The sequence below is a fragment of the Neolamprologus multifasciatus genome, chromosome 9, assembly GCF_963576455.1.
Source record: "Neolamprologus multifasciatus chromosome 9, fNeoMul1.2, whole genome shotgun sequence".
NCBI classification, from domain to species: domain Eukaryota; kingdom Metazoa; phylum Chordata; class Actinopteri; order Cichliformes; family Cichlidae; genus Neolamprologus; species Neolamprologus multifasciatus.
This window is the reverse complement of record NC_140447.1, coordinates 19,947,032-19,967,844: the sequence shown is the minus strand read 5'-3', so window position 1 is coordinate 19,967,844 and position 20,813 is coordinate 19,947,032. Positions and strand designations below refer to the sequence as shown.

At 39.2% G+C, this 20,813-nt stretch overlaps 4 protein-coding genes across 19 annotated transcripts in view; 3 read left to right on the top strand and 1 right to left on the bottom strand.

Annotated features, from left to right (window-relative positions):
• Positions 1-2,191, top strand: part of kiaa1217 (KIAA1217 ortholog) — a 121,004-nt gene extending 118,813 nt beyond the window's left edge. For 15 of the 16 annotated variants that reach the window (XM_085173239.1, XM_085173231.1, XM_085173235.1 and 12 more), the window contains one exon: positions 553-2,191. In XM_085173239.1, the coding sequence (XP_085029365.1) occupies positions 553-1,074 (522 nt within the window). In that variant the 3' untranslated portion in view covers positions 1,075-2,191. The remainder of the gene's footprint in view (positions 1-552) is intronic. The other variant, XM_085173236.1, reaches the window with a different exon arrangement.
• Positions 2,192-2,312: 121 nt separating this feature from the next.
• Positions 2,313-4,245, top strand: LOC146511481 (uracil nucleotide/cysteinyl leukotriene receptor). Its single transcript, XM_085173266.1, has 2 exons — positions 2,313-2,391; positions 3,078-4,245. Exon 2 carries the CDS (start codon positions 3,100-3,102, stop codon positions 4,012-4,014), a length of 915 nt encoding a protein of 304 aa, XP_085029392.1. The 5' UTR covers positions 2,313-2,391; positions 3,078-3,099; the 3' UTR covers positions 4,015-4,245.
• Positions 4,246-4,373: 128 nt separating this feature from the next.
• On the top strand, positions 4,374-16,846 carry nphp3 (nephronophthisis 3). Its single transcript, XM_085173246.1, has 28 exons — positions 4,374-5,944; positions 6,409-6,793; positions 6,905-7,030; positions 7,588-7,738; positions 7,863-8,015; positions 8,161-8,294; positions 8,751-8,911; positions 9,031-9,187; positions 9,366-9,440; positions 9,562-9,732; positions 9,832-9,935; positions 10,352-10,466; positions 10,575-10,718; positions 10,824-10,921; positions 11,007-11,109; positions 11,224-11,306; positions 11,472-11,607; positions 11,794-11,958; positions 12,070-12,164; positions 12,242-12,364; positions 12,471-12,660; positions 12,851-13,092; positions 13,295-13,370; positions 13,458-13,585; positions 13,777-14,017; positions 14,103-14,228; positions 15,450-15,565; positions 15,658-16,846. Exons 1-28 carry the CDS (start codon positions 5,796-5,798, stop codon positions 15,824-15,826), a joined length of 4,116 nt encoding a protein of 1,371 aa, XP_085029372.1. The 5' UTR covers positions 4,374-5,795; the 3' UTR covers positions 15,827-16,846.
• A 24-nt stretch (positions 16,847-16,870) lies between these two features.
• On the bottom strand, positions 16,871-20,790 carry uba5 (ubiquitin-like modifier activating enzyme 5). Its single transcript, XM_085173263.1, has 12 exons — positions 20,442-20,790; positions 20,260-20,305; positions 19,290-19,379; positions 19,068-19,177; positions 18,894-18,980; positions 18,732-18,816; positions 18,530-18,634; positions 18,293-18,420; positions 18,066-18,201; positions 17,873-17,948; positions 17,664-17,770; positions 16,871-17,305 (listed from the first exon to the last, which is right to left on the bottom strand). The coding sequence occupies exons 1-12, from the start codon at positions 20,603-20,605 to the stop codon at positions 17,228-17,230; spliced, it is 1,212 nt and encodes a 403-aa protein (XP_085029389.1). The 5' UTR covers positions 20,606-20,790; the 3' UTR covers positions 16,871-17,227.
• Positions 20,791-20,813: the final 23 nt, after the last annotated feature.

The window sequence follows — 20,813 nt, the reverse complement described above, 5'->3', positions numbered from 1 at the left end:
TCTTACCGTCAAGACTTCGGCATAACCCACCCACCTTGCATCGTCACTTTCACTGGAACACTGGCCCACATTTTCCCCTATCTGCTATCACTCTTCAAACACCTAACCCTATTACCTAATTCTCTCCGGACCTCTTACGCGTATCTATTCTCTGAAATGTCTCCAACAGCTCTTCCCAAGGCCTAACAATCCCTCTAACAAACAGCCACTCTGTAGAGAGACCCATCCTGTCTGCCATTGCACTGTCTAACCTTTGCCTGGTTCTGTTTCTTGGTAACATGTCTGTCAGTTCAGTTTCTCACCTTTTGTGCAACCCAGTAAAAAAAAAAAAAGACAGCTTTTGTATCTGGGTATTTTTATTGTTTTGTTTTTTTTGTTTTTTGGTGTCTTTTAGTTCTGTCTTAGTTATATTAATGCTTGTGTAGTCATAGTGTCTGTCCATGTAAATAACTTGTAGTTTTGTTTAACATTGTCTTGCCTTTTTTAAATGTATTATTTTGCAAGTTTTCTTTTTTTGACAACAAGTATCTGTTTTGGCATCTCTGTTTACAGGCTAACGGAAGTGCTAAAAGAGTGGGAGGGGATCATAAAACGACTTCCCCTACTATACCCATCTCTAAAATCCCTGCTTTTTATCCTAGCTCTACTAAAGGCAGCTCCCAGTCCACACAGAATTCAGATGCTACTAACCCCATTAACCCTTCTTCCTCTTCCTCCTTTGTGACAAAGTCCTCCATTCTGTCCTCTCACCCACCTCGTTCCAGCTCCCTACCTTCCACCCATATCCCCTCCCTGTCTAACGGATCCCTCAAACTTCCCACACCCTCACAGCACACAGGTAAAGCTCTCTCGTTTTCCTCGCAGAATGGTCGAGTCCACTCCTCCTCCTCTTCATTCTCCTCCTCCTCCTCCTCATCCTCTTCCCCCTCCCCTCTGTCGCCCACACCTTTGGGCCCAGGTGGAAAGAGCATCCGCACCATACACACCCCCAGCTTCACCAGCTACAGGTCCCACAACGGCAGCAGCGGCAAATCCTCCATCCCAACAGCCACAGCAGCTAAGGACACTACTTAGCCCCATTATCACCCCTCTGGCTTTTACAGCATAGCAGGTAGACCTGATCATATTTTATATTGGTTTTGGATTGTTGTTCATTTTCTTTTTATTAAAGTTTTTTTTTTTGTAAAAGTATTAAGTGATGCACTCAAATCATGTTTTTCCTTTGACACTGGCATTCACACACTGCTACTTTTATCTTCATTTTCACATTTTGGATCATGCTTACTTGGATATCGATTCTCTCTTGAAGGCGTTCCAGATGACAGAATATTTTGTAATGTAACTATAAATGATTTAGTGTTGCCACTTTGTAGCTGAAGTGGAAGGCTTTCATGGTGTTTAAAAATGTATTTTCTTGCTGTAGCTATGAGTAGGGAATAGAGAGTTGATGTACAATCACAAAATATCATGTAAAAAAAATTGTGTTATATTTTTTTGAAACAAGAGATTGAATAACCGTAGTATATTTAATCTTCTATATTTCCTATGTTGCCGGACATTCGACGCTGCCCTTGTAAATGCCTTTTTCTGAATGTATACACGATGTATACAGACATTTTAAACTCATTAGTAACTTTAGTTTTTTAAGAGTATTTTCTCATGTTTCCACCCATTTGAACTGCCGGTTTATTTTACTGATTTACAACAGGTATACTAAATAATAAAAGTTTTCATTTTATTGTGCCTATTTGCCAAAGTTGTTGTATAATGACTCACTTCAAGCCTAACTCAGTCATGACCTTTTAGGGGAATTTACATGCAATCTTGTGGGTGGCTGAAGTGTTGACCTCAGTGTTTGCACTGCTGGTCTCTGTTTGTTAAGTTAACATGTATTGTTGTTTAAATGTACTTAAGTCAAAGTGATAAACCTGTTCTACCACGTGTACATAAAAGCTTCTACTAAGAAAAAAAGTAGTTTTGTTAACATACCAAAGTTTATTTGTATGCATGCCTTTCGATTACTTTAGGAGAGTGGTGTAAAAGACGACGTTTGCACAGATAGATTTTGTAAATATTTGATTTTCTCTCATTTTTTTTGTAAAGCTTTAAATCATGCTATAAAGAAACTATGTAATAAAGACAAAAGTGTGTTGGAGTAGCAAAAAATAAAGACTTGCATGCTTGTAGTGCATCAGGCTTCCGTGGCTTTTTCAAGTTCTTTGTAGTTTCCTATTTCCTTGAGTGGGTCTGATTCACAGATGGTATTTGTGTGTAAATACAAAAGTGGATATGCAAAACACATGACTTCTCACTTCTTCTTCGCCCGTATCCTGTGCACACATCATTGCTTTTCGACTGGTGGCAAAACACGGCTCTGCATTACTGTTACAGGTAAGGAGATGATTTATGATTATTGCCAGTTTGGAGTTACCCTACATTTGGATTAAACTATCAAACATTTAGGTAATTCACTAACATATAAGCTCTAATAATTTTGTACTTAGTCATGTAGCCATGTTTGGTACACTTTATTGTTTAAGTGAACATGCAAATTAATTTTTCTGCAACAGAGCAAAGTGTCTTTGGCAAATGAAGTTACAAAGTTGCTAACTGGGTTTTAAAGGCAGTATCATTATCAGTATACATTTAATTAGATTGTTATAGTTTATGATTGGTTGACTTTTTTCATGTTCTGGTTGATTTTACCTTTTGCGTATGTACACACATACACATACACAGTGATATGTTAGTTCTACTATATAGCATTTTTATATGCTATACTACCAAAAAAAAGTACCTTTTGAATGTAATTATTCTTTTGTTGATGTTAATGAAAATGTAATCCTGCTTGCTTGTTACACTGACGTTCCGCAAGAGTAGTTCCTCTTTCTAATGTGTAATACACACATGATTCTGCATATGATTTCATAACGTTATGTCACATTTTTCTCTTTGCATTCTTAGTTTCATTATGATAATTTAAAAAGTCACTAAAACATCATGTGAGTGAACAAAGGCTATCATGTGGCTGTCAATCGTTATAACAGGCTGTTTGTGTCTAATTTGTGCTGGACCAGGCCGATCCTCTGCGCAACAACTATGAATGTTTCCGGGGAGGAGGGAGAGAGCTTCTATGGCACTTCTGGAGCTCTGTGGAATTATTCTCTTTCCATTTTTTACATCCTGATTTTCATCATCGCAGTGCCTGGGAACATCTTGGCTCTGTGGGCCTTCTTTCACCAGAAAAGCACATCTCCATCAAGAGTCTTCCTGAGAAACCTCTCTGTAGCCGACATATCTTATGTCCTCGTCTTACCCATGCGCATAATTTACCACCTATCTGATAACCACTGGCCCTTTGGACACATCATCTGTCAGCTGTTAGGCTTCTTGTTCTATCTAAACATGTACTGCAGCCTCTACTTGATGAGTTTCATCAGCCTGGACAGGCTCCTGGCTGTGGTTATACCTTTAAAGTCACAATCATTCAGGAAGCCTTTGTATGCAAATGTAGCGGTTGGCATACTGTGGGTGATGGTTATTGTTTGCATGACTCCTACACTCTTTTCTGGAAGAAAACAAACCAACTCATCTGGCATTTGTAACAAACTGTACTTAGAAAAGCCAAATCCAACAGCTTTAATTTCCACTATTGTGGCATTTGCAATTCCCCTCGTCACTATAGTGGTTTCATACATACTGATCCTGCTGAAACTAAGAACAGTGCAGCAAAATGAAGAACGACCGGTGAAAGGCAAAGCTATAAAAATGATTATACTTATTGTGATGAACTTCCTGTTCGCATTTGTGCCCTACCATGTGTGCAGGATAATCTACATTCAACAGCAGAGCCTTGGAAATATTACTGAGGGGCTGAGAAAAGCCAATCAGATAACATCTGCACTCACCTGTATCAGTGGTATACTGGATCCTGTCATGTATTTCTTTTTGAACCGTCTATACAGGAAAACCTTTCTTAAGCTGTTCTGTAAAAATAGGGAAGATGTCATATAAAAAATGCAAACGGAAAAAAAATGAAGGTAATGGTAACCATGTTAAAAACGTCAGCGTGGTTCCTATAGCACCTAACCGCAAATCAGATAAACTGCACTTCCCCTGATTATTATGAATCGACTTTGAAATTGTCAGAATTAGCCAGTACTTGTTTAGGGAACTATAATAGGTCAAAGATAATTTGTCAGTTTGGGACCTGTTAGCTTTCTGGCACTGAAGACTGAGACATTTTTTTTTAAATTTATTTACATTTTTTGAAATTCTGTTTTTATTTTATTCTATTTTTAATTTTTATTCTCTGAATTACTCAGAAATATTATCCAGAATGAGTGAAACATCTAAGCTTCTGCTTTACGATACTTTATTTGTCACACAAAAGGTAACTGAAAGTCTGTGACCTCATTTTCCGAATAAGAGCCCTAAACTTCAGCGGAAGTAAAATCAATTGTTGCCTCTTGCAGTCTATTTTGGTTCCAGAGTTCAAAGTTTGAATAAAGAATCCTGGTTTTCATGACAAAAACCCCTACCTTAATAATCACATTTCATTGTTAAGAAATAGAGTGTGTGTGTGTGTGTGTGTGTGTGGGGGGGGGGGTTCTGGTAAGAATGCCAAGAGGTTAAATCCACATCAGATGCAGAAGCGTTATTAGGCAACTGCATTATTCAGCAGTAGAACTGTGGACTGCTAAAGTTTCCTTCCTGCAGTCTAAATGCGTTACCTAGTGGAGCCACGTGGTACATTAGAAAATGAGACAGAGGGTTAAGGATATAAACAGTGTGGTGCTTTCAGTGCCTTTACTTAACACCTACAAAATGTTGCTAAAAAGAGATGATGCAACAACGTGATAAGCATGCCACTGTTTTAGCTTTTGTGATGTTGTTGGGATCAACACAACAAGAAGAATGTGCACATTTTCAGAAAAATAAATGGTGTGTTTACAATGGCCTCAGTAGTGTAAAATATGCAGCACAGCTGCTCAGGCCTCCCAGGTGAAACGTCGAGGAGCTATTTTACAGTTTTGGTTTCTTTGTGTCGGGAAGTTGAAGGTTCTCTGTGTGCTGTTGGGGTTTTTGTCCACTTTACAAAAAGTGTACCTCATTTAGAAGCTTTAGCACCTAATTATCGCTTATTTTGAAAATAAAATTAATCATCTGAATATTAAATAGTTTGCTCGTAACTTTCTTCAGAGTATTTGTCTAAGATTGAAGAAGTTTGCAGCAGATCAAATCGACCACTTGATGGTGACAAACACACAGAACAGTTGATTTTGTGATTGTAGATTACGTCATAGTAAAATAAACAATATAAATACCTTATTTGATATTTGACACAAGTAGAACATTGAACCAACTGATAGAGTAGTTTTAACACAGTTTTTAAAAGATCAGACCTGATGATGTAGACTATAAAGTAAACCTATTACATGAAGTAAAATTTGTTTCAGAAAGGTTTACAAGATGGTAGTGAGACCTACTTTGACCTGGTCAGTCAAAGTGAAATGCGCAGAGGAGGCATAGAGGATGTATTTCTTGGGCACGGGGTGAATATGGGAGTGCCAGGCAAGAGGAAAAGAGGAAGACCACAAAGAAGATTCGTGGACGTGGAGAAGCAGGACATGTAGAAGGTTAGTGTGAGAGAGGAGGATGCAAACTATAGGGTGAGCTGGAGGCAGATGATCCACTGTGGCGACTCCTAAAGGGAGCAGCTCAAAGAAGATGACGATGATGATAAAAATAACAATGTTTTAAGAACTACGTGTTGGGGCAGAATCTATTACATCATGAAACGTAATTCTTTGATTACCGAGAGATGGGGTAATTCCCATACCTTTGAGGGGTATAAACTTCTGTTGTTTTTGACTTGTGCGGGTACCCGTATTTTCTCCTTGTTACCAAGGCAGCCAGGAAGAAGCTGTGAGGGGAGCGGACCGTGAGTGTAGTTATTTGTTTAACCTTCATTTGCCAAACTTGGGCGTGTAGGCAGTTGTCTTCTCAGCTAAAACACTTTACTGTGCCGTTGCTTTAGTTTTTACATTAATAAATGACGCCGTTAGGTGTTGAACCGCTCCAAAACTTAATGTTAACGAAGCTAACTAAGTTCATCTGGATTTGTTGCTATTAGTCGGGTATGCTTAAACCCATTTCGATAGTAACTGCAAACGCGTTGCTTTGTCACTTTTTCAGTTCTTAATAATAAATACATGAATAAATAAATACAAATAATTCTAATGCTACCTGTTGCTTTTGTGGAAAGAGCTTAGCCCTTTGGTTGTTGTTGTTTTACGAGACGGCCTGGAAAAAAACGACTTAAAGATCAGAAATGCCAGTGACAAACCATCCAAAAAAGATTTCCTTAATTGACACTCCATCCCCGCTCCGTCTTTTATTACACAGGAGCAGCTATGAGCATCGAAAAAAGTTGAGCAGTTCTTTTTCTCCAACTTATTTGGCCACCATGGGCACCGCATCCTCTATGGTTAGCCCAGGGGAGGTTATCGAAGACGGGTATGGGGGTGAAGGCGGGGAAGCCTGTGAGATACCCGTCGAGGTGAAGCCCAAAGCCCGACTACTGCGCAGCTCTTTCCGCCGAGGACCTCGTGTGATTGGGGCCAGTTTCAAATCCACAGCATCTGTGGATCTAGAGTATGCTGCAGAGTATGAAAGACTCCGTAAAGAGTACGAAATCTTCCGTGTCAGCAAGAACAACGAGATCTCATCCATGCAAAAGAAGGAAGCAAAGCTGGATGAGGAGAATAAGAGGCTGAGAGCAGAGCTGCAGGTGATAATGAACAAAATGCACAAGGCTTATTCTAACCTCACTGAAAAAGTTGTGGGCTTTTGGATGATTTAATGTGATGGTGGGATGCTGCTATTTTCAATGTCACTACAGGCTCTGCAGAAGACCTACCAGAAGATCCTCAGAGAGAAAGAGAGTGCTCTTGAGGCAAAATATCAAGCTATGGAGAGGGCTGCCACATTTGAACATGACAGGGACAAAGTAAAACGTCAGTTTAAGGTACATCATAGACTTAGGCAGATTAATACCAAAGTCGGTATTGTTATCAGATTGATACTAGTGATCAAACATCCTCAAACAGTGCCCACTATGGAAAATGTCTAAATCTTAGTGGTCATTAAAATGTGTTTGTATAGAATTTGTAAATTTATTGACACATTGCTCTCCGCTACACAATCTGGATTTATAGGTTAAAAGTATCAGAAATACTGACCCTGTGTTTATTTGGTATCGGATCTGTACTAAAATTTGCAGTATCCCACAGCACTAGTACACCGCATCACGCCTCATTTTACAAGAGGGTGAAAGTTCACCCTAATACCTCACATGTTTTTCTTTTACAATCATCAACAATAACCAAGCATAAAATGATCAAATTTGAAGTAAAAGTCAAAGTATGATAAAAGTACAATAACATCCATTCATCTTAGTTGACCCAAAATTTTGGCTCTGGTTGTCCAAGCCCTGACACAGCTCTGTGCCCCACAGTTTGAGAACGATTGTGGCATTGCATTCTTTCTAGTGCAGCTTTAACCTTTTGGCAAAATCACCACCAGATTTTCCGGGAGACAAAAGAAAAGGAGATACAGGATCTCCTGCGGGCCAAAAGGGACTTGGAAGCCAAACTTCAACAGTTACAGGCTCAGGGCATCCAGGTTTATGACCCAAATGACTCAGATTCAGATGACAACCAAACCACTGTCACTGGTAAGACAAAAATTCACACTATTGGGAACTTTTTGTTATTAAGCTGTCAATCTGTTCTGCATAAGTTTTCCTGTCCAGCAAATATGATGATAAAACACCACAATGATTTATTAAATGTCTTCAGCTGCAGGAACACAGTGTGAGTACTGGACTGGGGGTGTGCTGGGAAGTGAGCCCTCTATGGGCAGCATGATGCAATTGCAACAAACATTCAGAGGACCAGAGTTTGCACACAGTTTAATAGATGTGGAAGGGCCCTTTGCTAATGTGAGCAGAGGTAAGGAAACTTTGAGAGGGAAGAGAGTGTTTCTGAGAAACTGACCTCTAGATGACCTAGTTATTATGATTTTTTATTAACATATTCACTTATCTCTTCATGGGCATGACTTGTATATTTTACCATATGTGTCTGTCTTTGTCAGATGATTGGGATGCTGCTGTGGCGAGTCTGTTGCAGGTGTCACCTCACGTTCCCCAGGCACTGTGGAGCAACACAGTCCGCTGCTACTTGATCTTCACCCAGGAAACCAAAGCTGAGCTGGATATTTTTATAAAGGTCGGTAAGATGAACACTGTAAACACTGTAAACATTCTGTTTTCATGTGATGTTGTCGTACCACCATAACGCTGCCCACTTTTACGTGGCTGTTTCTTGGACATGGCTTAAAGTAACACAGTGATAGGACCGTAGCGTTATATTATGAAAGGCTGAACTAAGCTCAGATAAAAATGAATGACTCGATAAATATACCAATAAAATCATTATTTGGATTTTTTTTTCTTTTTAATTTTGGACATTTTGTATTTCATTGAGTCAGATCCACTCATAGAATTTTAATTAAATCAAATTAAAAGATAAAACAAAACTTGATTTTATCATTGAGAAAATCTGTGTGTGGGATTGTGGGTTTAAAATGGCAGTTTTTGTGAAAAATACCTTTAACCTTATTATAACCTTATACCTTATTATTAATCAGGTCTGGGAAAACTGTGCTTAATGTTTTAATTGCAGAAACACACCTCTGTATTGCGGCGAATATGTGAGAGTCTAGGCCATTTCTACCTTAATGTCTTCTTCCCAGAGGAGAATGCGGCTTCATACGCTGTAGAGCGCAAGCAGGAGATTGAAAGGAGTTCTCTGTGTGTTCTTCTTCTCAAATCTACTGTGCCTAGGTATGGTGAGTTTAGGAAATTGATAACCTTATAATAAAGATTGCACACAAATTCTTTTTTTTTCTCCAAAGATTAATGAAGGTTTGTGTTTAATATTCACGCATAATACATTGCCGTAGCTCTGTGGTGGAGGATTGTGAAGAGGCTTTTGTTAAGAATCCAGATGGCCGTCCATTGGTGCTGTATCTTAGGACCGAAGAAGATCACAATTTAAATGGACCCATCAGGCAACTGCTCGAACGGGTCAATGCTGCAGACAAGGCTGCTAAAATCAAGGTACTTATATGGTTAATAATTTTAGAAAAGTTTTTTTTTTAGTTTCAACCCATTTCATGCAATGCATCAGTATAAATAAAATAATAACTGTGGAGAAAAAGCTGATATTTTTCTGTTTATTGTCTTTAAATGCAATCGAATACTGTGTCTGTCCCAAACCTGTTTTGAACATTACTAGGTAGTGGATCATAGTGGCTCTGCAGAGGAGGGGGCCAGCCTGATTTATGCTCAGCTAGAGAAAATCATCAAGCAGGTACAGACTGTCTTTTAACATCCTTATTTTTATCAATTCACAAAGCTTAAAGTCTATGGTATAAGAATTAAAACTGAAACCTTTTTTTGTCTGATTTTTTTTTCTTTCCTGTTTCGTCCAGGAGTTGCTGGGTCTTGAAGTAGCAGATGTTGAGTCTAAGGACTCTGGGATAGACGAGGGGTGCGAAGAAGACTCTGGAGATGTGCTGTGGGACCTACATGATGAGCAGGAGCAGATCGAGGCCTATCAGCAGGCTTGTAGCGGCACCACCTCACAATTAAGCTTCCAGAAGGTACTTCAGTTCTTACTGATCCCTTCAACCTTATGATTTTGTCTTCAGATCCTACTTTTCATTGATATTACTAATGCTGTGATGCATCAATGACCTCAGTATATAGATCGTTTGAATGACATGATAGCTGCTCCCCCTCCAACACCACCTCTCCTGGTATCTGGGGGTCCAGGCTCAGGAAAATCTCTTTTACTCTCCAAATGGTAAGAACTAATTTCTTCAGTTAATTATAACATATACGTCATGAATTCCTCTTAAATAAAACTGTTGTAAGTCTTTAATAGGTTTCCAAACTTTTAAGCAGTACATTTAGAAATGTTACAAAGTAATTATAACCGTTCAACCTTCTCTGTTTTCTTTGTATTGTTGTAGGGTCTTTACCTTACAATATAAAGCGCCTTGAAGAAACTGTTGTTGTGATTTGGCGAAATATAAATAAAACAGAATTGAATTGAACTCTCCAATCACTTCAGGCCAACACTCTTGCACCCTTGGAAAAAAGAATCTTGTTTTATATTATATATTAAATGGACAAGTATGTTCTTTTTAATGATCTGGAATATTCTGGACCTTTTGCATGCTTTGCCTGCTTTGCTAATTATTCTTGAATTCTCTTCAGGATCGAGCTCCAGCAGAAACAATCCCCCAACACCTTGTTTCTGTATCATTTTGTTGGTCGCCCACTTTCAACAAGCTCAGAGCCAGTTCTCATTATCAAACGCCTCACAGTTAAAGTAAGGGATATCTCTGATTGCTTCTTGTTAATGCTTTCTTACACTGATGACTCTGCATTATTAAACTACTGAAAGAAACAGCTTTTATTCCTGTCTGTTTTCAAACAGCTGCTGCAGCACTTCTGGTCCATTTCCGGCTTATCCATGGAGCCCAGTAAGATCTTAGAAGAGTTTCCCCGCTGGCTTGAAAGACTGTCAGCGCGCCATCAAGGAAACATTATCATCATCATTGATTCCATTGACCAAATACAGGTTAACAGCCTCTACAACTATATAAAATTCAAAATTCAACTCAGCTGGGTTTACTCTCTGCTGTATATTTTTGTCTGTACTACTGTTTGTCCCCTTTTGCTCTAGCAAGCAGAAAAACACATGAAGTGGCTAATTGACCCTCTGCCTGTCAATGTCAGAGTGGTGGTGTCTGTCAATGTAGAGACTTGCCCTCAGGCTTGGAGGTAATACACAATCGGTGAATTCCCAGTATCCCAGTATTGGTCAAAATGGCTATTCATATGCTTTTCTGCGACTTTGTGTGTTTAGGTTGTGGCCCACACTCCACTTAGACCCACTGAGTCCCAGAGAGGTCAGGAGTATAGTCAATGCAGAGTGCCAGAGCATGGATCTCAAACTTACTAGGGATCAGGTCAGTTGTGACCCCATCACAAGGTCCTTCAAAGACATTTAAAAATCCTTAGCGGCAGTATGTTTGTTTGTTTTTTAAAGATTGTGATACCTGAATGTGTGTATTTTGTTTCAGGAGAAGAAGCTGGAAAGGCACTGTCGCTGTGCATCGACATGCAATGCATTATATGTCACACTGCTGGCAAGGATGATCACCAGGTTCGCCACCTCTGCTTTCACAATTATAAATACATTATTAAAAAAAATAAATAAAGAAGTAAATGAATGAAAAAAATAAAAACCTTCAAATCCAGCACGTATCCTCTGCAGAGTTGGACAGCCTGTTTGACCCTTTTAAATTTTTTTTAATTTGCTTCCTAACAGTAGATCCTGTGGGTTGCTGGAGAAGAGCCTGGAGCAGTGTCTGCAGTGTCAGGACACCATGTCACTTTACCGCCTGGCACTCAAAATGACATTGAACTCTTTCAGCACGGACAGAGAGCGCCCCATTATGAGAGAGGTGACTTAAACACAGATTTTCCCGTCCTTATTGCTTTTAGTTTGAAATATGTGTGTAATTTAATTTGGCATCAGAGAAACACATACCCTTTCTGGTTTTAATGTGAATGTGAAAATTTTTCTTTATTTGATGTTTTTTTCCAATGTGTAGCAGAGGAATAGGTGATTGTTTTTTGTCTGCCTTTAGATACTGGGCCTTGTATGTGCCAGCCATAATGGAGTGAGTGAATCAGAGGTACTAGATCTTTTCCCAGAGGTAGAGTTGCCTGTCCTGTGCTCTCTGCTGTACCTCTTGAACAGACTCTGCATTGTAACACTCCGTTGTGGACTCATCAGGTTTCAACATCTACAGGTAATTAGGCTTCTTAGTCGGTAAAATGATACAGCAGCATCAATAAAAACAAAATGCATAATAGAATTATGCTGCAATTTTGCATTTTTCATCTTTCTGTTTTTCTGACAGGCTTGGGAAGCTGTGAGGCTAGAGTTTCTGACTGGAGGAAGTAGCTCCACCACTTATAGAGAGAAACTAATTTATTACTTCAACCAGCAACTCAGGTCCTGCAGAGATCCACACAAATCACACAGCTCTGTCATAACAACTCATATCAATGTATATGTGTGTGTGTTTTTAGCCAGGATCGAGTGACGTGGCGTGTCGCAGATGAGCTTCCCTGGCTGCTCCAGCAGGAGGAGGACAAACCTAAACTGCAGCTCAGCCTCTTGAACTTGTTTGTCTCTCAAAATCTCTACAAGAGGTACATGTTAGTGTTGCCTGAAAGCATGCATACATACGAGGCATTGTCACAAAGCCTGATGCATTTCTTCAGCTACTTTGCCAAAGATGTGTGTTTTGTTTTTTAGGGGTCATTTCTCTGAGCTCTTGGCCTACTGGCAGTATGTCGGCAAAGACAAAAGCTCCATGGCCACCGAGTATTTTGACTCTCTGAAGCGCTACGAGAAGAGCTGCGAGAGTGAAGACAGCATGACCAGGCTCGCAAATCTGTATGAGACTTTGGGACGTTTCCTCAAAGATCTGGGCCTCCCTAGTCAGGTAGGGTGAATGGCTGTAATATTAAAAGCACTATGTTTATTCCTCACCACACATCTTTTCCTGCCTAGTCTTAAAAGGCTTAAATTTTGCCTACATTGTCTGAAGAAGTCTAATCTTTTTTTTTCCTGCTAAGAATGAGCTCATGGTAATTGTGTATATGTCTGATTCTGTTTATTTTTTATTTGTTTAGGCTGTAGCACCTTTACAAAGGTCTCTTGAGATTAGAGAGACAGCCTTGGATCCAGACCATCCCAGTGTAGCTCGCTCTCTGCACCAGCTGGCTGGAGTTTATGTCCAATGGAAGAAGTATGGAAATGCTGAGCAGCTGTACAAGCAAGCCCTTGAGATAAGCGAGAATGCCTACGGCGCCGAGCATGCCAGTGTGGCTCGAGAACTGGAGTCACTCGCCATGCTCTATCAGAAGCAAAACAAGTAAACAGGACTATCTTGGGGCTAATGTTATGAAATTGCCGTTAATAGTTGCAGGTGTTTCAGTCAGGCTATATCTTCATTAAAGACAAACACCAGCTGTTGTGATTATTTAAAAAATTCAGAGGACTAAATCACACTCTGCCAAGTCAGGATTCAATTAAAGAAACACATTTAAGAGCTAACATCTGGTGCTTTTGTTCAGGTATGAACAAGCAGAGAAACTCAGGAAGAGGTCTATGAAGATCCGTCAGAAAACTGCTCGACAGAAAGGTCATATGGTGAGTGTCGTTCTCAGATTCCTACACACTTAGTCATACTCCTTTAATGAGAGATATTGGATGTCTTTTATCTACTCCTCCTTTCAGTATGGCTTCAGTTTGTTGAGGCGCAGAGCCCTGCAGCTGGAAGAGTTGACCCTAGGAAAAGACTCTGCAGACTGTGCCAAAACTTTAAATGAACTGGGTGTTCTTTATTACCTCCAGAACAACCTAGAGTAAGGAAACAGCACCTAGCATGTCCACAGATTTTGCTTTATAATATTATAGATTCTCAATGCCCTCAGTGTATAGTTCCAGTCTAGTACCTGTACTTCAAATGATCAGTAATATGTGTGTTTTTTTTTTTTGTTTTTTTTTTTTTTAATTCCATCAGCTCAACTAAAACCCTTCTCTTTGCCCTCACCAGTGCAGCCAAGGTGTTTTTAACCCGCTCTTTGGAGATGCGCCAGCGGGTCCTCGGTCCTGATCACCCGGACTGTGCTCAGTCACTCAACAACCTGGCTGCACTGCACACTGAAAGGAGAGAATATGAAGCAGCTGAGGACATGTATGAAAGGGCTCTAGACATCCGCAAGAAAGCCTTGTCTCCTGACCACCCTTCTCTGGCATACACACTCAAACACCTCGCCATGCTCTATAAACGCAGAGTAAGACAAATGGCACTCACATGATACTTTCTGTTGATGTTGTCTTGAATTAGGCAAATGATTTCACTTCATGTGTTTTGTTCAGGGGAAACTAGAGAAGGCTGTTCCACTTTATGAGCTCTCGCTGGATATCAGGGAAAAAAGTTTTGGCCCCAAGCACCCCAGTGTAGCCACCGCACTGGTCAACCTGGCAGTAATCTACTGCCAACTGGTGAGACTTACCCTGCTTCTGTTGTCTCAACTGCGCACTGCAGAATTGCATACCTCAATAAAAAAAGGGATCATCTTACTTAAGAAAAAATAGCTATATCCGACTTCAAAACATTACATTAAGGAAAATGTAAATCAAAATAGATTATTATGAACATTTATTCACAAAATTAAAGTACTTCTTATACATTATGGCGATTGGCAACAGTCAGTCAGTTCTTTCTACACAGTACATTGAAACAGTGATCGATGCTTTTATTTCATCCCATCTGAACTACTGCAACTCACTTTATGGTAAATGGACTGGTTCTTATATAGCGCTTTTCTACTCATCTGAGCACTCAAAGTGCTTTACATGTGCATTCACCCATTCAGACCCATTCGCACAAGCACATCTTTCTAAGTGCTTTTTTTATAGCTAACATTCACACACATTCATACTCCGATGGATGCATCGGAGAGCAATTTGGGGTTAGTATCTTGCCCAAGGATATTTGGCATGCAGACTAGGGGAAGCCAGGAATCGAACCACCAACCTTCCAATCAGTAGATGACCTGCTCTACCACCTGAGCTACAGCCACCCCACTTTATGTGGGAGTCAGTCAGTCATTGCTCTCGCATCTGCAGCTGCACAACTGATAACAGGAAATCGTAAAAGAGAGCATATGACCCCTGTCCTGGCCTTTTTCTTTTTTATGTTTTTTATTTATATCATATGTATTTATATTATTTAGTTCCACTGTAAAGCGCTTTGCATCAGTTGTGGTTGCTTTAAAGTGCTTTATAAATAAAGAGGATGATGACTTACATGGGATTTTTACAGTTACTAATGCATGTGAGTACTACTCTTGAGTACTGCATCTTAGAAACAGCTGGTTAAATTTTTAGAACTTTATGTTTATTATCTATGTTGTGATCCTATCAAATGTTATATTTACATTTTTACTCTCACATTAATAAATGTAAAGTACAATTTTCTTCCCCCCCGACATATTATGATGCACATAGAATGAGTATGTAAAACAGTAATCGTAAATAAAGGCATGCAAGGGCAGTTACCTCTGCTAGCAAGTAAATTACTTATAATAAGCATATTTAACTTGTATTGAACCAGTGAATTTAAATGATTTGCATAAATTTTTATTTGTCATCTCACTGACTGTTAACATTTTAGGTTATGCAGAGCAAAACTAACTGTGATTTCTTTTGTGTCTTTGGCAGAAGAAGCACAGCGATGCCTTGCCCCTTTATGAACGAGCACTGAAAATCTACGAGGATAGTTTGGGTCGCTCTCATCCACGGGTTGGGGAGACCCTCAAAAATCTGGCTGTGCTAAGGTACATTAGTGAGTGAGATTTAGCAAAGGTTTAATTATGAATGTTATTGGTTTCGTTATAAATTTTATTTCTTAATTTACATTTCAATCTAGCTATGAAGAGGGTGACTTCGAGAAGGCAGCAGAGCTTTACAAGCGTGCAATGGAGATCAAAGAGGCAGAGCCATCATTAGTGTGTGGTAACGCCCCATCTCGCCATTCCTCCAGCGGAGACGCATTTAGTGTGAGAGGACCTGCTCCCCTCCCACATGCTCAGAGGTGACCCTGCTTAGGTGTACTTTGCAGCTGATTAGTAATGGCTGTTTGGACAGCTCTAACTATTATACAGTGTTACTGAAATCCTTTGATTTCACTAAAACTAATTTAAAATTCACACATGCATCACATGTGGTTGAAGGTACATACTGTACCTGCCAAAAGGAATGTGAACTTTACAGTATTCATGTTAAAAACCTGGATATCTGTCAGTGGTGTTTTGCATGCAGTCATGTGTAATACACTTCAGAAATCAGTTCTTTAACAGGCTTTAAACTCAGGTCTACGCTACACTAAACTTAAATTTCAGCTTAGCCTAGATTTATTTGTGGGTATGAAGTCACTCCAGCCATAAAAACATGCTTAATTATAGCCAACATCGTATGGTACAACAGGTTATATTATTATATTCACATTTTAAATGTTAGTTTTTCAATCTAGGCATTCAAATTGTTCTGTGTGAATCATGCCAAACACCCAGTACAAAAGGGTGTTAGTGAGAACGTGCAGAAGAAGAAACATTAGAATGTGAACTATCTCCTGATGACGATTAACACGACTGTCAGATCCCAAGCACTTTTTGTTTTTAAATATACATTGTTTACATTATGAATTTTATATATATTTTAATGTTTGTTACATGCAATGCATATCCAACAGTGTTTTGAAAAAGGAAAACTTGGACCATTAAGTAAAACACATCTGAAGAATCATTATCTGTAGCTGATTTAAGGCTGTGTTTATGCAAAATTAAGTACGCATGCATTTATTCATTTATTGAAAATATTTAAAGGGTCTTACCAAAGACATCACTGTGACATATAAGGCTTCAGGTACAATACATTAAGGCCAAAAGGGACACATTGTATCAAAACCTATTGTCTTGCCACGTATACAAGATACAAAATGTTTCACTGCTTGCATCTATTCATGTATTAATACCATGTTAATAACATCTGTAAAAGCTGTATAGGAAAATAAAAATAAAGTCCAACATGTCCATCTAATAAATATTTTATTGAGACAACTTGAACAGGAAACATTTCTTCTATTTTTGTGGATGTTGAAAAGTTGGGACACACATTCGGTAAGCAAAACACTAACTGATATCTTCAGCTTTATTGATATTAGAAAATGTTCCCATTTCAAGTGCTAAACACTTTACCATGTCAGCAAATTACATATCTGATGTTTGTGTGTGTGTGTGTGTTTTTTTTTTTGTTTTTTTTCCCCGGCGTGTGAAATACCACAAGCAGCATTGCATTCCACGTCTTCAGCGATTAGATGAACTCATTCTTTAACTGGTTGTATCGTACAGCAATTAGCATTTTCACAATGATGTTGGAATGCACAGGCAAGAAAAGGTTAGTCTCATATTAACAGGAGAAATGCACCTTCAGATTGTTTCCTACAGTTTTTTCATCTGAGCCATTAATTCTTCAAGGCTCTGTTCAGTCTCCTCCACTGTCTCGCCATCTGCTTTTTCCTAATTCAAAGACGAGAAAACAATCCAGAGAATGTAGAATCAAAATTGAGTTGAATTGGGTTCATAGTCAAGACCAAACACTAAAACATTACAACAAAATGCCGCTTTTTTAGAAATTATCTTCAAGCCCAACAGTACTCTCCACAGTAATTTCATTTAAAAGCAGTATGGAACGAAAGTAAAACTGAAGAGTCACTGAAAGTCACTTAGTGCTGTAAATATTTGACTTCACCATTATTACTTGAGGCAAAAAAGTATTTGATATAAATGTCAGTATATTTTTTTTAATTAATGAGTCTACCCATACAGGGCTCCTAGTTAGGCATTTCAAAGCTGTGGTATCTTAAAGCGTACTAACCTCAGTTGGAATGGTATAAGCCACTGTGATGCCTTCTGGGAGGTCGGGCACAGTACCTGAAGCAGCCTTTAACTCTTCTTCAGTCACCTCTGATACCAGCTCAATACCTGCGCACCACATTTTTGTATATTAATGCACATTAACACAAAAAAACAACAACACAAAAACTATGTTACAGTTAGGACACTGTACAAGTTTCTTTTGCTCACCCCATTCATTGTCTTCATGTACAACCTCCTCCTCTTCCTGTACGACCTCCACTTTGGGCCGCTCTGCTTCTGTCCTCTGAACAGAAAACCAATGAGTAAGGTTAGCTTTTCTAACACTATATAAAAGCAGTGAGAATGGGACTTTAATCAGTCTTGTAATCCTGTTACATGAGCAAACAGTGAGCACACACACCTTGTACTCCTCCTGTTGTCTCCTGCAGTGACGGTCATTACACTGAGGGTTAGCTTTCATTGCCATGGCAGGGAAGAAGTCCTGCATGGCATTGTAGCCAAGATAATAACTAACAGTACCAAACTTTAGAAGATATCTGGAAGACAAAACATTTAATAAATAATATTGAACTTCACTTTACACTTTTAGATTTGAACCTGCCCAGAAAAACATGAAAATAAACCTACTTGAGGACATTTTGCACAAGGAGACCTGCCACAACACCCATGGTTGTTGGTAAGCTGGCAGCACACACACCCTCCCGTTTTAGGGTCTTCTCATCAATGTTGGCTGCCACCACAAGTGGAGGAGCACACTAAGAGAGAGGGTGTCATATGGTTTTATAATGCAACTACATTTTTCTGTAAGAGCTGGACGTCATCGTATTGCAAAGATATGTTGTTGTTATTTAAGTGTGAGCATACAGCGAAGCAGGCCGTCTCCCCAGGAATGATGAGCTGGATGTGTCCTGACACAGCATTCTCACTGACACCAGACTCCATCCAGATCTGACCGAGTTCATTGCAGGCCTGAAACAAACACCAAAATGAATTCAACTTGTAAGAGTGACATGTATTTTTTTTAAAATCTCTTTTTTTTGTGACATTGACATGTATACACACTCACTGTATTGATGGCCATTCTTGCCTCAAAGTTGTCCACACAGCTCAGGACCAAATCCACTGGTTTTCCTTCTTCCAGCCCTCCATGACTGAAAACACACATTATTTGCTGGTGCAAAAAAGGGACAGAGGAAGAAAACATAAAATATACAATATGAATCCTAACCTGATACGATCCATGAAATGTGTAAAATTTTCCATCGTAGTAATGTTGTAGTTATGGGTTTCAAATGACACGTCTGGATTGATGTTTCTGTTTGGGGAAAAGGGAAGTTACATATATTTGAAAGAAACTGAATGGCTTTGGTGAAAAAGTGGATATCTGTTGAAAACAGTGTACCTGAGTGTGTGTTCTGCTGCTTCCACTTTGCTGAGGCCTGCTTGGTGAGGCTGGAAGAACAACCTGTTCATATTGGCCAGCTCTACTTTATCATAGTCAAAAAGGAGCAACTGGGATGCCACAAAACAAGAACAAGCCACGGTAAGGGTAAAATCAGCACAGATGGACATGGATTTAAATTTAAATCAAGTAAAAGTGAAAGATAATGAAAGCTTCTATTACCTTACCAATGCCACATCTAGTGAGCATTTCAGCTGTCACACTGCCAACTCCCCCAACTCCAACCACAGCTACTGTGAATGTCCGAATTCTCTGTCAACAAGTTTATAAACAATAATTACTCACATTTCTCAACACAAAAGCCTCCAACTTTGCTTTGATAGCTACAGATGTGAACAGAAATTTACATACACTCATCTTGGGGATGAATGTCATTATGTTTGGGCTTTTCAGCTTCACCCCAAATCAACAGCTAGATGGCTGAACCTTGACAAAATTGGGTGTTCCAGCAGGACAATGATCCCAAACACACATCAAAACTGGTTTTGGAATGGATAAAGGAACTAACATTAAGCTGCTGGATCGGCCATTCCCAAAGCTCCGACCTCAACCCTGCTCAAAACGTTTTAGTTATATATACATGTTTAAAATAAACTCTTTTCTATCTCTCTATTTAAAATTAGCGGACTATGCCTAATGGCTGTCAAGAGTGGCCAAATATACAGTGAGAGTTATGGCAAAACCTGGTTGAGGTTCAACTGGCAGAAAGACAATTAACCAAGTATTAGTACTAGTAGTACTTATTTATTTACTTAATGTATGTTTTGAACTTGTGTGGATTAGACAAAATCCAACATGAATTCAATCTTATGAACCCAATTTTTGTTTTGTAAATGATTAAAGATGTATCTTACGATCATTCCACCCCAGAAAAAGAACAGATCAAAGAAATCAATAAAAGCCCCAAATCACCACGACATTCATGGCCATAATGAGTGTAGGTAAACATCTGTATGTAATCATGCTATTATGAATATCGGGTTTGGGTTTCTATAAACATATATCGCTAGATAAAGATAATTTAATGTTGTAACAGCAGTTTTCCTTTATTGTTTATTTTAAATATGAACACTTGGAAGGGAGAGCAATCAGAAACCGTGTAGTATTAAAAAAAAAAAAACTTTGAACATACCTCGTAATCATCTACGATGCCCATTCTCTTTAAAGCCATGAGGCGACTAAAATAAAAACACAGCTGAGATTAGCTTGTGGTGTATGACTCACAGGAAGGCGTCGGCTCTCAACATAGTGAGCCGTCTACACAAAAATCAATTGAAAGACCATATAATGAATACATTTAAAAAACAAACTTACCTGTACGGGTTGGAATCCACAACTTCGGCGCTCATTTTGTCAATTTTCGGTCTATTTAGTGCCTGACTGTGAGCATCTTCCGCGGCACATTGCTTCTGCTTACACTTTATCAGCTCATTCTCCAACTCTCTCACCCTCAACTTCAGCTCCTCCACCGTCGCCATCAGGAAAACAGTCAAAGGCTAAACTATGTAAAAGAAATAATAATGCTGTACACAAAAACGTAAATTAAAAAACCCTACAGGAATCGACACAGAAAGTACACGTCTTCGCTGCTCAAACCAGCTGTCAGGATGTGTGTTCCCGTTAACAGTGTTCGTGCAGAAAACGAGCACAAACACCCTACAGTGTTCCCACATCAACAGTGGATTG